A 17,500-nucleotide genomic window follows, 5' to 3' on the forward strand; every position below is an offset into this window, starting at 1 on the left:
TTAAGGTTTACCGTAACAACTTACAAGACTTCACTAAGATCTTTTAAGACCTTATAGAATGCTGAAACTGACTTTTAGTGACAAGATTGTAAGATTTCTTTTCATCAAGATCTTTTAACAACACCCAGGTCCACTCAAATATTTAAATTTGACAAGATCTTGTAAGATCTCTTTTTAAAATCTTACAAGATTTTTATTAACAGCTTTTAAGATGATGGCAAGATGAATACTCTTTTTTCCAGATAAGATCTTACAAGATCTTTATTAAGATCTTAGCATGTTGAATACTAATTTTGTCGGATAAGATCTTGAAAGATCCTCTTACGATCTTACAAGATAAACACTAAGATCTTTTAAGTTCTTAAAAGACAAGATCTTATTAAGATCTTAGTCTTAATATCTGAATCTTACAGGATTCTTGTAAGCTCTTGCACGATCTTAATACGATTTCCACCTGGGACTATAACGTGTGTGGTGTGAATCTCTCATGTTCTTGACCTGCTGGGTTTCTGGCAAGAAACTTAACACGAAACTGTCGTGGGACACACCCCACTCGCTACTCCGTGGTCTTAGGCAATTTGGGACATTACGTTGTGATCAGTCAGCTCGACATTTGTTCACTTATCCTGCACTGAAACATTTCATGTTAGCAATTTCTCAATAACTTGCATGTAACTGTTACAGGCAAAATTAATTTTGGTAATATTTGCTGTTAATTTTTTGTTTATTCGTTATGGCATCACTGATCTGGACTCTCCGCACATTGAATAAAATATGGTACGTATTTCTATCTTTTAAATGGCACATAAAGCATGAATTATGCATTAAAACGCCTTCCCGGTGTGAGGTGAGTTGCTGATTTTGTTCTCATATCTTTACATTAGCTAGACAATAGGCTCCAGAGGTTTCTGTCTCCGCCACTTGCTTGAACCATAAACGCAGTCAACTAGTGTTCTTTAACGTGGAAATCACTCAAAATAAAGGCCAGATCAAAGGCGCCCTCCAGCCTACTATTTTCATCCACAACAAGAAGACTGCTGTTTGCGCTGCATTGTAGTTGATAATTAATTACGTGCTTGGTTTTCATCTACGTCTAGTTTGAGAGCTAAGACTGACAGAGATAATTTGTAAGGAAGTCTTCAAGCTGTGCTCCGGGATTTTAAACACGAATCAGTTCTGCAAGCTAGGGATAACAATGATTTTGATCAGTGACGCGGAAACTATCCTTCAGAGAGACGTGTAAGAGAATAAACGGCACGCTCTAATTGATTGGGTTCAGTTTGATATGCATTCCAATTAAAAAGTCGTTTAATTTTGAAGCTTTGCATACTTTAAGGGCTTAGTTAGCAAATTTGATTAGCCTCTGTGTAAAAGAAGGATATAGATAGATATATCTACATCAGGGACAGGTTGAGTGGAAAGTTCACGAAGCAAATTGAATTACACTACACATGGAGGAACTCAATCTTACGAACATTCTTCTGGCATAAATGTAAAGTGATGCAACTGCTGTTTTCCGTCGACTCCATATAAGGCCTCATGCGACGTGTCGTTTAAAACAGCGTTCAAGAACATTCCAGATTCATTTTCCCTTGACTCGTTATTGGAGTTTCTTCCTACATTTAAACATCATCATCATATTCTTCACTCACAATGATTTAGGTCAATAGATTATTAACGGAGAGTATTTTGGGGGAGTAACTCCAAGAGCTGATGAGTAATTCATGGTTAGTCATTCTGAGTCACTCGCCTCGTGACTCACAATGAGTATTTTGGAGGAGTAACTCCAAGGGCGGATGAGTAACTCATGGTTACTCATTCTGAGTCACTCGCCCTGTGACTCGCAATGAGTATAAAAGCAGACGTGAAACTTGTGATGCTCATTTAGAGCAATCCCTTTGGGTGAGTGTATGGCAAATCTCTGCCGGAGGAGGAGGCAGTGCGGCCCAGTAGTTAGGGTGCTTGCCTTGAGATCCGGAGATCCCGGGTTCAAGACCCGCTCTGACCACTCGCTGAATTTGTTCCTGGTAGTCCCTGGTTCAACTTCCCAGCTGCACTTGTAAATAGCCAACTGGTTTGCCTCCGGCCAGTTGGGATTCTTAACAGTTGTTGTTGTTGTGTTCTGTTGTTTCGTTGATTGTTTCAGATTGGCCCTGAAAAGCCCCCATGGGGAGTGGTCAATTAAGTATGTATGTATGTATGTATGTATGTATGTATGTATGTATGTATGTATGTATGTATGTATGTATGTATGTATGCCGCTACTGGCACAAACCCTTTATAAAATTAGTCGAGCTTATAACAGAGACCGTCACGAGAGGCGAGGTTGTTGAAAACGCATAGACCAGGAACCTGTGGGAGACACAACCATGCTGCCTCGGAAGAGAGAAGTGAAGACGATGAGGATCAAAACCAAGATGAAGAGGAAGAAAAAGACTCGAACTCGGACATGGTCATCGAGTCTGAGGATGAAGACGTTAGTGACAGGGAAATGGATGACCAAGATCCCTGGGAAACTCTGCGTGAAGAGGTGGAATAGTCACTGAGTTCAACCTATGACAAAAAAAGAGGGCAAAAGTTTTTAATGCCCTGTTACCAGTTTACAGAAGAAAGTTGAGACTGCTGTACTTGAACTATCTCCACTGGTTTGAACATCTAAAGCATGACCCCGTGCATAAAGACGTTATGAAAACCCGACATCGTTTCATGAAGGAGGATTCAATGGATGTGGAAGAGCCTACAGACGAAGCTGTGCAGAGACGGAAATTTTTATTGAACAGGATGTTCCAACCGCGTCCCATCCCAACGCAAGATGAAGAAGAAGAAAATGATGACGACAACTGAACGATTTTTTATGTTTACAAACAAGGTTGTTTATGTTACTGTGCATTATGTTGCGACCCTCCTCTGACTTCCTTCGCCACATCCATCCAGACTGTACGGGTGCATTTGTGTTGGGGTACTAGTACAACGGACCCGGCACGCATTTGAAAAAGAGACTCAAGCGTGGCGATCGGGGCATCAATCGGCTGGAGAAGATTGCCAAACAACATGACGTTATTCCCAGGCCAAGAATTTAGAAGACAAATGGAAAGCCGATGCGAAAATGGTGAAGACCATCAGCAGTCTCCCCCGCAAGAAAACCTGGACCGAAGCCATCGTTAAGCGAATAATGCAAAACAAATACTCAGACTTAAATGGCTGACTCATGTTGTTGTTGTTGCTACAAACATTATAAAAACAAAGTTCTTGACTTCCATGTGTCTGGTCTTTACTTACCAAAATGTTCTTCCACAACGCAACGCAAATGTTCTTGAGGTTGACAACACTCAGCTCTGCAATAAGGGTATTTCCAAGGGGTCCTGGTTCCGTAACAGGTCATGTGGACTGACTGACCACAGCATCTCGTGCCACCATTCTTTTCTTTTTTCCGTGGAGCAGGCTGTGTTGTGCGATGGTAGCGAGGATGACTAGAGAGGGCGGATGACACACTGGCTCTTGACCAAATCTCTTAATTTGACGAGTTCTCTCTTTAGCCGTCTGGTCAGGACCATGACAAACTAAGAAATGAGCTACAAACCACTCTTTCTGGACGCATCAGACCACTCAAAGTCAGTGATTTTATACCCCCTGCAAAGGCTGACCTTTCAAAAGAACGGAGCGAGTGGCTCTCTTCATTTGAGTTACGATGGACCAGCAGCAGCCAGGACCAAGCTTACTTAGCTCCCTTTCGTGTGACGTCTGCCAGCAAGTGACAATCAACGCAACCTCGTCCGACACCAGACCACGGTTCACGCCGTTCGTTCATGGAGTTGTCCTCAGTGTGGACGAAGGTTCAGTCGTCGAGATGCTCTGATCCGTCACACGAAGAGCTGTCGAAAGCGCCGACAAGACCAATCTGACGACAATACACCACCCGCCAAGCAGCGTCGGGAAAGTCACGAGTGTCCGGAAAGTGGCTGCACGTTCGACCAAGTCATCGGTCTAGAACGACACCGGGTGCAGATCCACCAGCCTACGCAGTGTGCTACGTGCGGTGAACAGTTTTTTTGGAACCCGTGTGCTGATGGCCCACCAACGGAGTGATCATCCCAAATCGTTTGAGTGTGATCAGTGTGGGCGAACCTTTGCTCGTTTGAACGATCTCACGCTTCACCAAACCGCAAAACATCGTGCGAGTCCGAGACAGAGCAGTGGTGCAGCAACCCCTGTAAACGATCCACCTAACTGGAGAGCCATGGCGGATTCCATACAGTATACATCCCTCCCAGAGGCAGAATGCAGTCCCCTTCCAATCTACCAACAAAAATGGGCACAAATCCGCACGCAGTTTTGTCGCAAGAACCGCCTTCACGATTAGTACAACTTTCGTTTGCGTGATCTGCAACCAGCGACGATAAGAATCCATTTGAATGACATCTTTCGGCATCAGCGAACTGTTTTTAAGTTGAAATTGTCTTCTGTTTTTCTATTAAAGAACCAAGAGACGTGCAAATTGAGCTATTACCATGTCTCTGCTAACAATCATATGGCCTTTCTCGAACCCTTTGTCACAGCACGGGAAGCGGATCTGCAGCAAGTACGCGAGGCACTGAACAACCTGGATGTCTTAGAGTGGGCGCGACAGCAATGTGACAATAGCAAGTGGGTGATGGAACAGATCACCAACATCACCTTTTACGTCAACAAGCTGCACGGACATCCCATCGGTCGCGGTCGAGAACTCCCTCCTATTTGAAATATAACCGAGGACTCCAAGGTTTGGTTCGGAGTGATATTGATGGGACGTTATACAAGGACAACTTGTGTTTCTTCCGGGCACTGGCCCTCCGCAACGGGTGTACCCTCCGCAATTCGGAAAAGGCCGCCAAAGACGCTTTTGAAACGTATCGTGCCGCCCATTTGGGCGATCAAAATATCCAAACGTTTAAAGAAGTACAACTGGAAGACCTGTCCGATCTGGAATGCTTGTTCTAAAAGAACATTTTTGTATATGCATTGGGACCCGTACAAACGGATCAGGATAAAGAGGCGGTGGATGAGGAGGACGAGCACACAGCAAAGCTGATTTCTTTCTCCCTTGGTCGGTACGAGGATACGGTCTATTTGAACTTGTAGGAGAATAATTTTTCGAACATTTGTGACATGAGCAAGTACTCCCACTCGTACCAATGCGCTCGCTGTGGTAAATTTTGGAAGACGGGCTTCCGGTTAAATCAACACGAAAAGACGTGTGAGGGGAGCGTCGTCCACAAGTTTCCTGGAGGTGTCTACCGACCTGTTGCCTCTGTCTTTAAACAGTTGGAAGAACAAGGGATCGAGGTGCCCGGACGTCTGAAATACTATCCTTATTGGGCGACGTACGACATCGAGGTCATGCTCGTATCTCAACAAGACTTGAACAATGCGGACAAATTAGAGTGGACACAGAAACACGTACCCGCCAGTGTCAGTATTTGTTCCAACGTCCCCGAGTTTATGGAGCCCGTGTGTTTTATCAGTAACGGCAATCCCCACGAGTTGGTAGCTGACATGGTGGAGCACCTTGAGAATATCAGTGCAGCGGCTGAGGCTAATCTTATGGAAGATCCCGAGATGGAGGCGGTTTTCGAATCCATCAAGCAGAAGCTGGAGGAACAAGAGGAGGAAGAGAAAGAGGAGATGGTGGAGGGGGAGGACGACGACGACGATGAGGAGTAGGAGACTCCCCCCAAGAAAAAACCCGTGCCTCCCCTGTTCAAACTGAAAACCAAACTTGAGGGATATTTGGCCCAGCTTCCTGTCGTCGGGTTTAACTTTGGCAAATATGAAATCAATGCCTTGAAAGGATTCCTGATGCCCATTCTTAAGTTCATCATCAAGAAAACCAATACCTTCATGTGTCTCTCCTCGGAGCGTCTGCGTTTCTTGGACATCCTCAGTTTCTTAGCGCCTGGATTCAGTTACGCTAAATTCTTGAAAGCCTACGGGTGCACGCCGACCAAAGGTTTCTTCCCGTACTAGTGGTTTGATTCTTTAGACAAGTCGGAATAGACGTTTTTACCACCTCCTGAAGCGTTCCATTCCACTTTGCGCAACGAAGACATCTCCGGGGAAGACTATGCGTACTACCAACGGGTGTGGCAAGAACACAACATGCAAACCATGCGAGACTCGAATCTGGACAACCTGGACGTGGAACCGTTTTGCGAAGCTATCCAGAAGAAAAGAACATTGACATGCTGAAACAAGGCATCTCCCTTCCTAGAGTCACGCTCATCTACCTGTTGCGATGCTACCACCTGACACCTTTTTCACTCTGTTCCGTGAAAAGGACAAAGACCTGTATTATACCTTACGGGATAATATGGTGGGCGGCCAAAGCATCAAAGAATACAAACACACCTCCGAAGAAGCCCTAGAATGGATGGAGTGGTTGAACTTTTCGCGAGGGCTCCAGCTATAACACTGAAACAATGGGGGTGAGAAACGGGTGGGACGTCGTGGATTGCCCGTAGACGGTTTCGATCGTAAGCGTGGCAAGGCGTATCAGTACCACGGGTGTTATTGGCACGGTTGTCGTAAGTGTTTTCGAGAGGATACGATCCATCCTACGAAGAACAAGACCATGGCAGAATCGCGCCAGACGATCTCGAACTACGTCCAAAAAGTGTTGGGAGAGGGACATCTGGTGGGGATGTGGGGATGTCAGTGGGCGGCCATGAAACGAAACCACCCCGAGATCCGTGAGTTTCTTCGGTCGCAGTTTGGTAGACCTGTGGATCGTAAGCTCACCCTGACAGAAGCCGAGATTTTGGAAGCGGTCAAGAACGACACGTTAATCGGGATCGTGAAGTGTGACAATCACGCGCCAGACCCTCTTAAGGCACTTTTGATCGAGATGCCGCCCATTTTTAAGAACACGGGAGATTTCCCGTGAGGATATTGGCCCCTTCATGAAAGCGTTTGCCAAGGACAACCACATAATGCCCAAACCGCAAGGTAGTCTGATCGGGAGTTTCTTTGCTACCAAAATCATGCTACTCACCCCTCTGCCGAAATGGTACTTGGTATCCAAGATCCATCAATTTCTGGAGTACACACCAAAACGTGACTTCGAACCGTTTGGAAACGCTGTCTCCGATGCCCTCCGGGCAAGGGATCGTGATCCCGACCAAGTCATCATCGCCGACACCAAGAAATTGGTCGGGAATTCCAGCTACAGAAAGACCATCACCAACCAAGAACGGCACCGTAACGTCGAGTATAGCTCTGAGATTAAAGCCTCTCAACTGGTGAACGAACCTTACTTTTGCGGACTCGTGTCCATTGATGCTGACACGTATGAAGTGAAGTCGTGTAAAAAGACCATCAAAATCAATTTCCCTTTGACCATTGGCTTTTTCGTTTATCAAACACTAAGAGGCGCATATTGGAATTCTACTACGACTGCGTCGACAAGTATCTCGATCGCAGTGATTTTCAACTCTGAGATGGAACCGGACACGGACAGTGCCTACATGGCTCTTTCAGGTGAGAGCTTGGAGAGCCTGAACACTGGGACTCTTCAAGGAAGAATGGCAAGGGAAAGGCATCATCGGACTTTGCAGTAAGACATACTACTTCTTTGGGGCTAAGGACAAGTTTAGTTGTAAGGGGGTGAGCAAAGGCTTATATACGATCGATAAATAAGGACAAATATCTCAACCTCTTCCTCACTCAGCGCACGAGCAGTGGTGTCATTCGTGGCTTTTGTACCGTCAGCAATATCATTTACACTTACTATCAAGTGCGCAACGGCTTTTCTTACTTTTACTCAAAACGTAAAGTCCTAGACGATGGTGTGAGCACACAACCTTTATATTTGAAAGTTGCAGGGTGCGCGTGCGGGGCACCAACTTTTGTGTACAGTTCTAAAAAACTGAGTGGTAACACTTCGGATTTGACCGGTCACACCTTGTATAGATCTTGTAAATAGTCATTAAAATCTGTTTTCTTTGGATTTCGTTGTTTGTTTTGTGTTTTTGACCGAGGGGGTCTGGGACCTTAAAAAAACGCCTAAAGAAACGCGCGCTTCAACGCCTAACCGGTTCGCTAAACGGGTCGCACCGAACGATCCCGACCACGCCCCTGAAACAATTTCCACGGTCTGTCAATCAAATCTGCTCTCGACCAATCAGGAGCCAGCTGAATAATTATTTAAAGCATTAGAGCCTTGATAATCCTAACAACCTACCCCTGTACTACGAACCAATCAGAAGCCTCCATTTCAACGCGTCCTTAGAAACGCTCCACAGCTCCACAAATTTCTTTACTCATTTTTCAGGGGTCGAATCATCCCTCATATACTATTTGTAAGTTCTTGAATATAATGCAAGATCCTTAACAGCATCCATTAATTTTACATGTAGGATCCCGTTTACGATCCTAATGTTCAACAAGATCCTGGATAGGATTTTGTCTAGGATCCTAGTTATGGGTAGAATCATAACTAGGATTCTTTTTTACTGTGCATGTATCTCAAAGGCAGGTTTACACTTACGGCCCAAGCATAAGCATATATTAAGCAGCATACGCAGGTGCATAAACTTGTTGTTAATCAGTGTCTTTTGCTTAAACTTACAAATAATTATCAAAATGCTACAGTAACTGTGTCTGCGTGCCTACATTGTACATGTATGCGTGTTGCTTGTGCTTATTCTTGCATTGTACGCGTACATGTAAATCAGCACTTACAGTGTTTAACGATTCACAATTAGTAACATTGAGACGCCAATGATCGTTAGTTAATGAGCTTTGTGGTTCCTGTTTAAGAAATTAGGCTTCTCATAGAGACATGGAGAAAAAGCCAGCAAAGACAAGACATCGAGATTATGCATGCTTTGTCTAAAATGACAATTATGTTACTGCTCGCTCGCTTAACTCATTCTGTACGAAATAAATAGCTCTTCAAAAAGGCTGGGATTAAAAAAAACTGATTAAGACGGGCACTGCATTTCTCCTCGATAAATTTAAAATCCAAAGGTGCTTTAGTGGAAGCAAAAATAGACTTTTTTGCTACATGTACGAGGAGAAAAAAAAAATTGTTAATCTCTTTGAAAATCAACACGCCTTAAGTGTTTCTCTAACAAAATAATGGAATTAGTTCTGATGCTTTTATTTAAATGGACGTTTAGGCTTGTTAATCGATTTATTTGTAACGATACCACGTTGATGTTAATTCCAGTAGTCATGATCAAAAAATATACTACTTATAACAGAATTTCAGTCAATTACTTACATTGCACAACAACTTCTACGTCGTCTGAAAGAGAACCAGAACCAGTTGGAATCACATTTATTCTATACGTCCCTTGGTCTGACCTCTGCACTGTAAGAATTGTCAGCTCTGCTCGGGAGTTTGTTGCTTGTGCCCTGAATCTTTCTTGATACTTTGACTGAACAGTTATGGTACCAGGACTAAATGTCCTTCCAATCAACTCAGAACCACTGCTACTTACATTGAAAAACTGTGCCAAGAGAACTGTACCATCCAGAGTATAATTCCACTCAAGTGTAAAGTTCTGCTCTTCCGCTGCAGGGGATGGTGTTGAAGGCTTTGCATTAAATTCTGTTGTTGCACTTTCTAAATGGTAGATTTTAAAGAAATCTTAAACAGACCCAACTTAATGCGGAATATATCACGTAACCAACTGATGTCAGTAAAGAAAAGAAAGACTGTTCATCCTAAAAATATATTATTTGGCTGAAACGAGTCCGTTGCAAAATGAAAAAGCTAAAGAGAAAGGAGTTTCTCAAACCGACCAGCTTGAATGTCTTGCGACATCCAAATTTCTGGACATGCAGAAGTTGGAGCAATTTTACTAAGAGAATCATTTCGTGATCAGGATCGCCTTGCCAAGTACAGAATAACAAGTAGCCCAACCATAGCAAGACAAGCACAAAAAATGCAAAAACTTCATTTGCGTGATCAACTAGTGCGATTTTAGAGATTCTATTCATGTTCACAGTCTCGTTACATGAGGGCATACAGTCCCTCAATGGGTATCCTTTCCTTAGTGATTGTCCAAAGGAGCTTTATCAATTTGACTGCTGTTTGACATAAAGTCTGCAAAAATAAAATAAGCGATGCATTGAACCGTGGAACATTTCTCTCCAATTCGGAACAAGCTTAATTAATGCCCTACTGAAGTGTAACGGTGGCTGAGTGACTAGTGATCGTCGAATTCATTAACGAATTTCATTTCCGTATACAGCTTGCGGGATCATTCATGTCTACCAAATGATCATAGCTTGTCGGGTTATCTCGGCTTGTGCTTTCAACCTATTATACTCCGCCTACATTACGAGTTCCCTCTCCAAGTTGTCGGTTCTTTTACTGCGAACAAAAAAGATCTTGCCACCAGTCAACAGCTTTGCTGCAGCTCACGCGGAAACTACATAATTTAGGCCTTAACACATATCTTCAACAAGTATTTTTAAGTGCGTGCTGCCAAAAATCTCACTGATAACAAAGATTCGTCGATTATGTTGTTAAAAGTCGAATTATGATGCTAAGCGGGTTTGACCGGGTTCATCGCTATCCCGGCCTTGTTATAATGAAAGTAGAAATATGAATGCTTCATTCTGCTTACTTATTCTCACATATTTGTGAGTTCGTCGCGATGTTATCATAATAAAGAGCTGTCCCCGTGTAGTATAAATACCAGTAGGCCATTCCTACCTGAAAGCGGCAAACTGTAAATGAAATATACCAACAGAACTGCAGGAAACATTGTAGGGTAGAGGTGATCGATCAATGTAAGCAGTGGAAATGGATATATAATCGTGACAGCGACTGTGTCTTTTGTATTTATAATTTAAGTCAGGTAGGGTATATATGACGTACTCATAGCAAACTGCTCATAAAAACGCAACAAGATCTAGGACCTTTTGACTCAAATGGCATTTAAAACATAGTTTGAAAAAAATATTAATCATGATTAATCGCAATGAATCTAATTCCAGCCGTTGTTTTCCTTAATAATTCCAAAGTAACAAACGACTCTTTCCCAATCATAACTGTGCATGCAGTTTTAAAATCCGCATAGAACTATCAAGATGGAAAGCGTTGCGACGTGAACAATAAAGCTGACAATCGTTCAGACGTTGATATCTTCCACCATAAAATTTTGGCAGCAATTCCGTTATGTCAGTCTTGAGTGTAGCCGTACGCAGTGTCGTCTTCCTCCCTTCTGGCTGTGTTTTTCGGCCGTTATCGTGGCTCCGTGAATCTGAATTCCCCACATGTTTGATAAAATTCACAGCCTAATATATTTTTTATCCTCTTGCCAATATTTAAAAGGCACACAAAGCGTTAATTACAGCAATTAGCACGGATGTGGTGTGAACCTCTACAGGTGTTCCCGTGTCTCTACACTGGCTTTCCACAGCGCATTAGAAGCTCATGCCTCTTGTTTTTGAGCGCCTGGGTTTTTACTAAGAAAACTACGTCACATTTGCTGGATGCAGAAACGCCATCGGTGTTCCTCGAGACGGAAATCTTTCAATCTAGAGCTTATAGACTACCTTCAACCTAGTATTTGCGAATGCAAAATAGTTGCAAGGCATTCGGAATTGGATGAAATGAAAGCTGCATGCACTAAAGTACAGTACTCGGAATCTAGATTAGATTGAATTTCAGCCGCCTACTCCGCTCACTCACTCGAGTGAGCGAGCGGAGAAAGCGGCTGAAATTCAGTCTAAATCTAGATTAGAAATTACAAATAAGTATGAGCGAATGGTTTTCGTTGCCAGCTACTTTGACAACTGAAACTGGCCAGTAAATTAAAAGCGTCGACTGTCAAGAGCTTTTCTTAACGTACTATAGCCGTGTAGCCGCTTCGAGCCACAGAAAGCGCCCGAAAAATGAAGCTCCGTTTACTTTCAGGTGTCTGACCTGTCTTGAGCCTGCGATCCAATCAAAAACCATTACCTGGTCAGCGGTCAACTTTAAAAAAAAAAACAGCTGACCTCGATGACAACCTGAGCCCGCGATATGGTTACGTGATACTGGTGAGCGGATATCTTGTTTTGACAGGTGTCAATTGACCATAACCACAACCATACTAAACTTGAGCCCGTGGACGGTCGTACGGTCGTACTGACGTAAGCTCGTACGGTCGTACGGTGACCAAAACCAAATTTTCTCGCATAGATAGGTTACCATATTTTCTTACCCATGGTGTTCCGCGCGCGCGCGGAGCTGTTATTAATTTTTGAAAGCAAAATTATCATTCTGATGTTCAAATGTATAGGTTTGAAAAGGGAAAAACGCCGTCTCCAATTGAGTAGCTGTGACATACATTATAATGAAGGAGCCGCATAAATTTGAGCTTTTGTTGAGGCTTTAAGTAAGCAAATTAAACGAAGACTACAAAAGTTACATTGCACGACACCTGGAAAAAGTCAAACTTTCGAAATCCTTCCAGCACAGACATAATGTAACATACCTTTTGTTTCAATTTATTTGATATCAACATCATCCCCACTTATGGTGCATACACTCAAATACAGTAATTGTACAAGGACTTACAGATTTTCTCAGGAAAACCTATCACTAAAGCCTCGCCCTAAAGTTTAACATAAGTACTGTAACAAGTTGGAGTTATAGAATGATTATAAGAGCAAGCAAACAAAGTGGAGAAGTGATGCTCTCAACTATCTCGACAATTTGAGAAATTGTCTCTAGTAGACACGGAAAAACAAAAAGAGAATGATATAACAGCGGTAGACCCAACTGATATTGGTTCAAAAGTGTGTATGAAGGATAATCTTTTCTGGTGACGTAGCAGTGCTGGGGATGGAGTTCTTCCTTAAGAAAATGAAAGCAAATTCAGATGCCGGGTAGGACAAAGATATGAAAAGATCCTATAGAATAAAGGGATGTCGTGAAATTCAGGAGCTTTTGTTCCTTGAACATAGTACGACAGTCAAACTGTTACGCAATATCACTGTCCTTTTCCGTATTCACTTCAATTAACTAGAAAGTCCCATTCCTGTTCAAGTATCATCATCACCATCATAATAATAATAATAATAATAATAATAATAATAATAATAATAATAATAATAATAATAATAATAATAATAATAATAATAACGTATGTACGTACGTGTACGTGTCTCCAACCGCAACACAACCCTAGTGCAAAATGGCTTACCAACAAACAATAACATCACTTATTGACCATGGGATCGTTGTTTTACTGCATCTATTATCGGTGTTTTAACTTTGTATTTCATTCACTCCGCGACATGTTGCATGAGTCAGTATCCATTTTTTTGGATTTGAGAGTCGCCAATAGCGGTTACTAGAAAGCGAGTAAAAATCATTATGGATTTTTAGATGCATAGGATAGTTTTCCCAGATATATATAAATTACAACATTTCACCAAATGGGCTGCTAGATTGTGTCAAGTTTTCATACAAATCCTAGCTGAAGTCAAAGTCCTGGCTGTTAAGGACGCCTAGGACAGAACGGTTAATTATTTCTCTGGCAGCCTTAACAAACTGTCGTGGGGCACGCCCCACTCTGTACACCGTGGCATGGTGAGGCGATTTGGCACGTGGCGTTGTGATCAATCACGTTGGCTCTTGTTCATTTATTCTGCCCCGAAGTATTTTATGTTAGCAATTCGGCCATTCCAGCCATGTTGTTCTGCATGTGCACCTTGAACTTACACGTAACTGTTACAGGCAAAAACAATTTTGGTAATATTTGTTGTTTGTCCTTGTGCTATGGCTTAACTGATCTGGACTCTCCACATATTTGATAATGTACGAGTATTTATTTTTATCTTTTAGAATAACGCACATAAAGCATGAATTACATATTATGACATCTTCCTGGTATGAGGTGAATTTCTGATTTTGTTTTCATGTCTTTAGAATAGCCGGACAATGGGCTCCGGAGGTGTGTGCCTCCGGCACTTGCTTGAAACGTAAGCACTGACAACTAGTGTACTTTAACGTGGAAACCACTCCATCTAATAAAAAGGCTAGATCAAAGGTGTTAATGAATGGTTTATACACTTTAATGTTTATCTATTGTCTCTATTGATTCTCAAGATGGTATTAATGACTTGAATGTTAGCGCAAATAAAAGTATATTTTTCTCTTTGGTATGCCGAATGACCCATAAGAATGCATAAAAAGTTTAGTGAATGTAAATAAAAATGCAAAAATCTTTATTGAATCTGAGTTACGTGCACATGTTCGCTTTTTGGCGCTAATGAATGTATCTTCGCGCAATTGGTTGTCATTTCAGGCAAGTGAATGCGTATTTTCTCGTAATGAACAGCAAAAGGTGTACAGCATTTATCAACGTGGCGTCAATCTTTGAAGGTGTTCCCGTGTCTCTAAACTGGCTGGGCGGAACACATTAGAAGTTCCTGCCTCATATTCTTGGGCTGCGGCATGGTTTTTAAAAAGTAAACCAAGTCACAATTGCTCAGTGCAGTAGAAACGCCATCAGTATGTCGGTTCTTTGCAAGTATACCAAGGGAAATCTTTCAAACTAGAGGTCATACTAGTAAAGACTACCTTTAACCTATTATTTGCCGCTAATGCGGGATAGTATACCATGGGAATTTCAACTAGATGAAATGAATGCTATATGCACTGAAGTACAGAAGACTAGTAATTATAATTGTGAGCGAATGGTATTTGTTGTCATCTACTTTGAGAACTGATTGAAACTGGCAGCTAGGTAAAATTGCAAGAAAGTTTTCTTTCATATCGTGCGTGCTCTAAGCATATCCTTTTTAAGAATATTAATATCTGTATATATTGATCAGAAAAGCGACTAAAACAGTTAACTAGAGAAATTACATCGCACCACACCTGGAAGAAGACCTTCTTTCGAAGATCGTTCCGGCACATGCATAATTTAACGTACCTAGTTTGTATTACTTTCTTATCGACTACAGATGCATCCTCCCCTCATGATGCGTACTTAAGTACTAGCAAGTGTACAAGGAAACCAGAGTTTCTTGGTAAAACCTATCACTAAAGTCCCTTCCCAAAATTTAGCATCAATATTTAAAGCTCATGCACGTGAAGTTTTATCGATGTTTTGATAGGCTGTTTTAGTTTTTGAAGAATTGAATAATTTAAAAAAAAAAACACTCCTCATAAGAATTCTTTATATAAAGAATAGTAATGAAGCCCGGGTTCTTTTTCTTGTATGCTTATATCTTCCCCTCACATTTTGAAGCTTTTTTTGGACTCCGTCATTCAAAAAACTCGCAGTACGTATTTTTTCAGATCTAAAAACGTTCGGCCACGCCTCGTGTTTGTAAACCCGCTAAAACAATGCTGCTCCTTTTTTAAACACTGTATAACTGATTGTTTTCACAGTGCATCGCAATATTTTATTTCCGTTGAAAAAGGAAAGGAATTATATTTGGAAACCGTCGTCTTCTTCTTTGACCCTTTTAGTCTTATCAATTGCTACGGGAGACAGTTGGTTCGAATTATAGTAAAAGTAATACTGTAACAATATGTGGGATGGAGTTTTATAATAACTGCTACCAGAGCAAGCATAATTACACAAAAACATGCGTCGTCATTAATCAATTAAATGATTTCAAAGCCCAAAGAGGAATTCAATATAAAATGTGGTCCATACCGCTGTTCAAGTTCACAGTACTTGAAGCGACTCCATAAAGGGAATAAATATTATTGAACCAATGGAAGGGACTTGGAGTCATATTATAAAGAATGAAATTAAAGAGCGACACCGTCTAAATGCGAAACTCACCAAGCAACTCAAGCTGCAGAAGTCGTCAGTGACGCCATAACATCGACTTCATAAAAAGGAGATCATTACAATTACCACAGGAACCTCGCCCAAAATTATTTACTAACAAGAGGAACCATATGGGACTGACGTTCAATGGATACTCAAAAAATCTTGGATGGAAAAGGCGGGTATTCTGTATTTGTGAATAGATTAATAACTTACTATGAAAGATGCACTATTTCTCACAAAGATTAGATTATTAATCCCATTGTAATTTAACATACTTCTTTTATGATTCTCTAAAATTAATAATTGAATTAGTTTACATAGTTTTATTTCAAGTGTTTCAACTGTCACAATATCACACTAACATTGATTGGGATTTAAGCAACAGAGGGCTTGTTCCATGTTTACATGGCCTTATCTAAACACGAGTACCCTGGTCCCAGAGGTTTTTCTTGAGGTGTTAAGCGGCGAAGTCGAGTCGCGAAGCGGTGATAAGAGAAAACCCCTGGCTACCTTGGACTTGAATCTCACTTTCATGCAGGCGCCAGCTGTCAAACGCGTCAAATTGATATTAATAAAAGGGACCAATGGCAACTTTACAATCACGCGTACACTCGGTATCGCCAATCACACGAATCAATCATATTGATGTGCGTGTTTGTAAAAATATCAACCAACCCGAGCCTGAGGTTCAGTCAGATCCTGACCCTGGCGTCTACGTGAAAGTAATATTCAAGTGCAAGATAACCAGAGATTGTTCTCTTATAGCCGCTTCGCGACTCGTCTCCGCCGCTTTGCGGCTCTTTCGCGGCTCAAGAAATTCTTCTGGGACCAGCGTAAAAAACGAGCGGGATTTGGGAGAGTTCGAGACAGTTATGCAAACCCGAGAGGCAGTCGAACCGGTTTGCATAACTGTCGAGAATTTTCCCAACTCCCCGAGTGTATAGATGAGGCTATGGAAACATGGGAAAAAAATCCTCTTTTGCTATTATAAAATATTTCTCAGTCAAAAATAATTCGACAAATGAACAAAAATGCTGGTTTTTTTTACTTCTTGATTAAAACAGACACTTATGTCCAGGTTTGACCCTAATTAGATGCACGCCCAATTTTGACATCCAACACAAAGTGTCCCTTTAAGTCTAAGCATTTGCTACCTATTTTCAACAATAAGGTAAGGGTAAAGTTAGCGTTATTTTTAGCTTTGGGTAGATGCAGCAGTTAATCTTCACTTAAAGAGCAGCATTTGGGGGACACTTTGTGACATAAATTGTCTGTATTCTGAGACACAAGTGATGTTGAAGTTGGCTACAAGAGCAAGGGGACACTTCGTGACGCTTATTGAAATCCGCGTGCATCTAATTAGGGTCCAACCTGGACATATCAATTCGTGTGATGTCACAGCGGCTGCCGTGTTTATGTGGAGGTTTTGCACGGAGCCATGTTGCATGGCAGGAACAATGAAAATGTTTTGCATTAGAAAGAACATTTGTTCCCATAGGAAGAAGAATCTATTGTTCCCGCCATGCAACATGGCTGCCAAGCAAAACCTCTATTCACTACTTGCACAAATCCCATAATACACCTATTTTAATCCCCATGCAAAAATCTGCATAGGCATTGTTTTCGACTTCTCTTGGGATATTTTCATGTCCCAGGAGAAATTGCACACAATGGTTATGCAAAAGTCTTGGGAGGTAATAGAAGTGTATTATGGGATTGTGCAAGTA

At 41.8% G+C, this 17,500-nt stretch overlaps 2 protein-coding genes across 2 annotated transcripts in view; both read right to left on the reverse strand.

Annotated features, from left to right (window-relative positions):
* LOC137983233 (uncharacterized) overlaps positions 1–10,807 on the reverse strand; it is a 15,813-nt gene extending 5,006 nt beyond the window's left edge. Inside the window, exons 1-2 of the mRNA XM_068830430.1 lie at positions 10,703–10,807; positions 9,260–9,604 (exon numbers count right to left, since the gene is read on the reverse strand). Coding sequence (XP_068686531.1) covers positions 9,260–9,604; positions 10,703–10,754 — 397 coding nt within the window. The 5' untranslated portion in view covers positions 10,755–10,807. The remainder of the gene's footprint in view (positions 1–9,259; positions 9,605–10,702) is intronic.
* Positions 1–17,500, reverse strand: part of LOC137983197 (fibroblast growth factor receptor 2-like) — a 72,117-nt gene that overhangs the window by 49,559 nt on the left and 5,058 nt on the right. The gene's annotated exons all lie outside the window — the stretch shown is intronic.

The sequence above is a fragment of the Montipora foliosa genome, chromosome 13, assembly GCF_036669935.1.
Source record: "Montipora foliosa isolate CH-2021 chromosome 13, ASM3666993v2, whole genome shotgun sequence".
In the NCBI taxonomy this organism is placed as follows: domain Eukaryota; kingdom Metazoa; phylum Cnidaria; class Anthozoa; order Scleractinia; family Acroporidae; genus Montipora; species Montipora foliosa.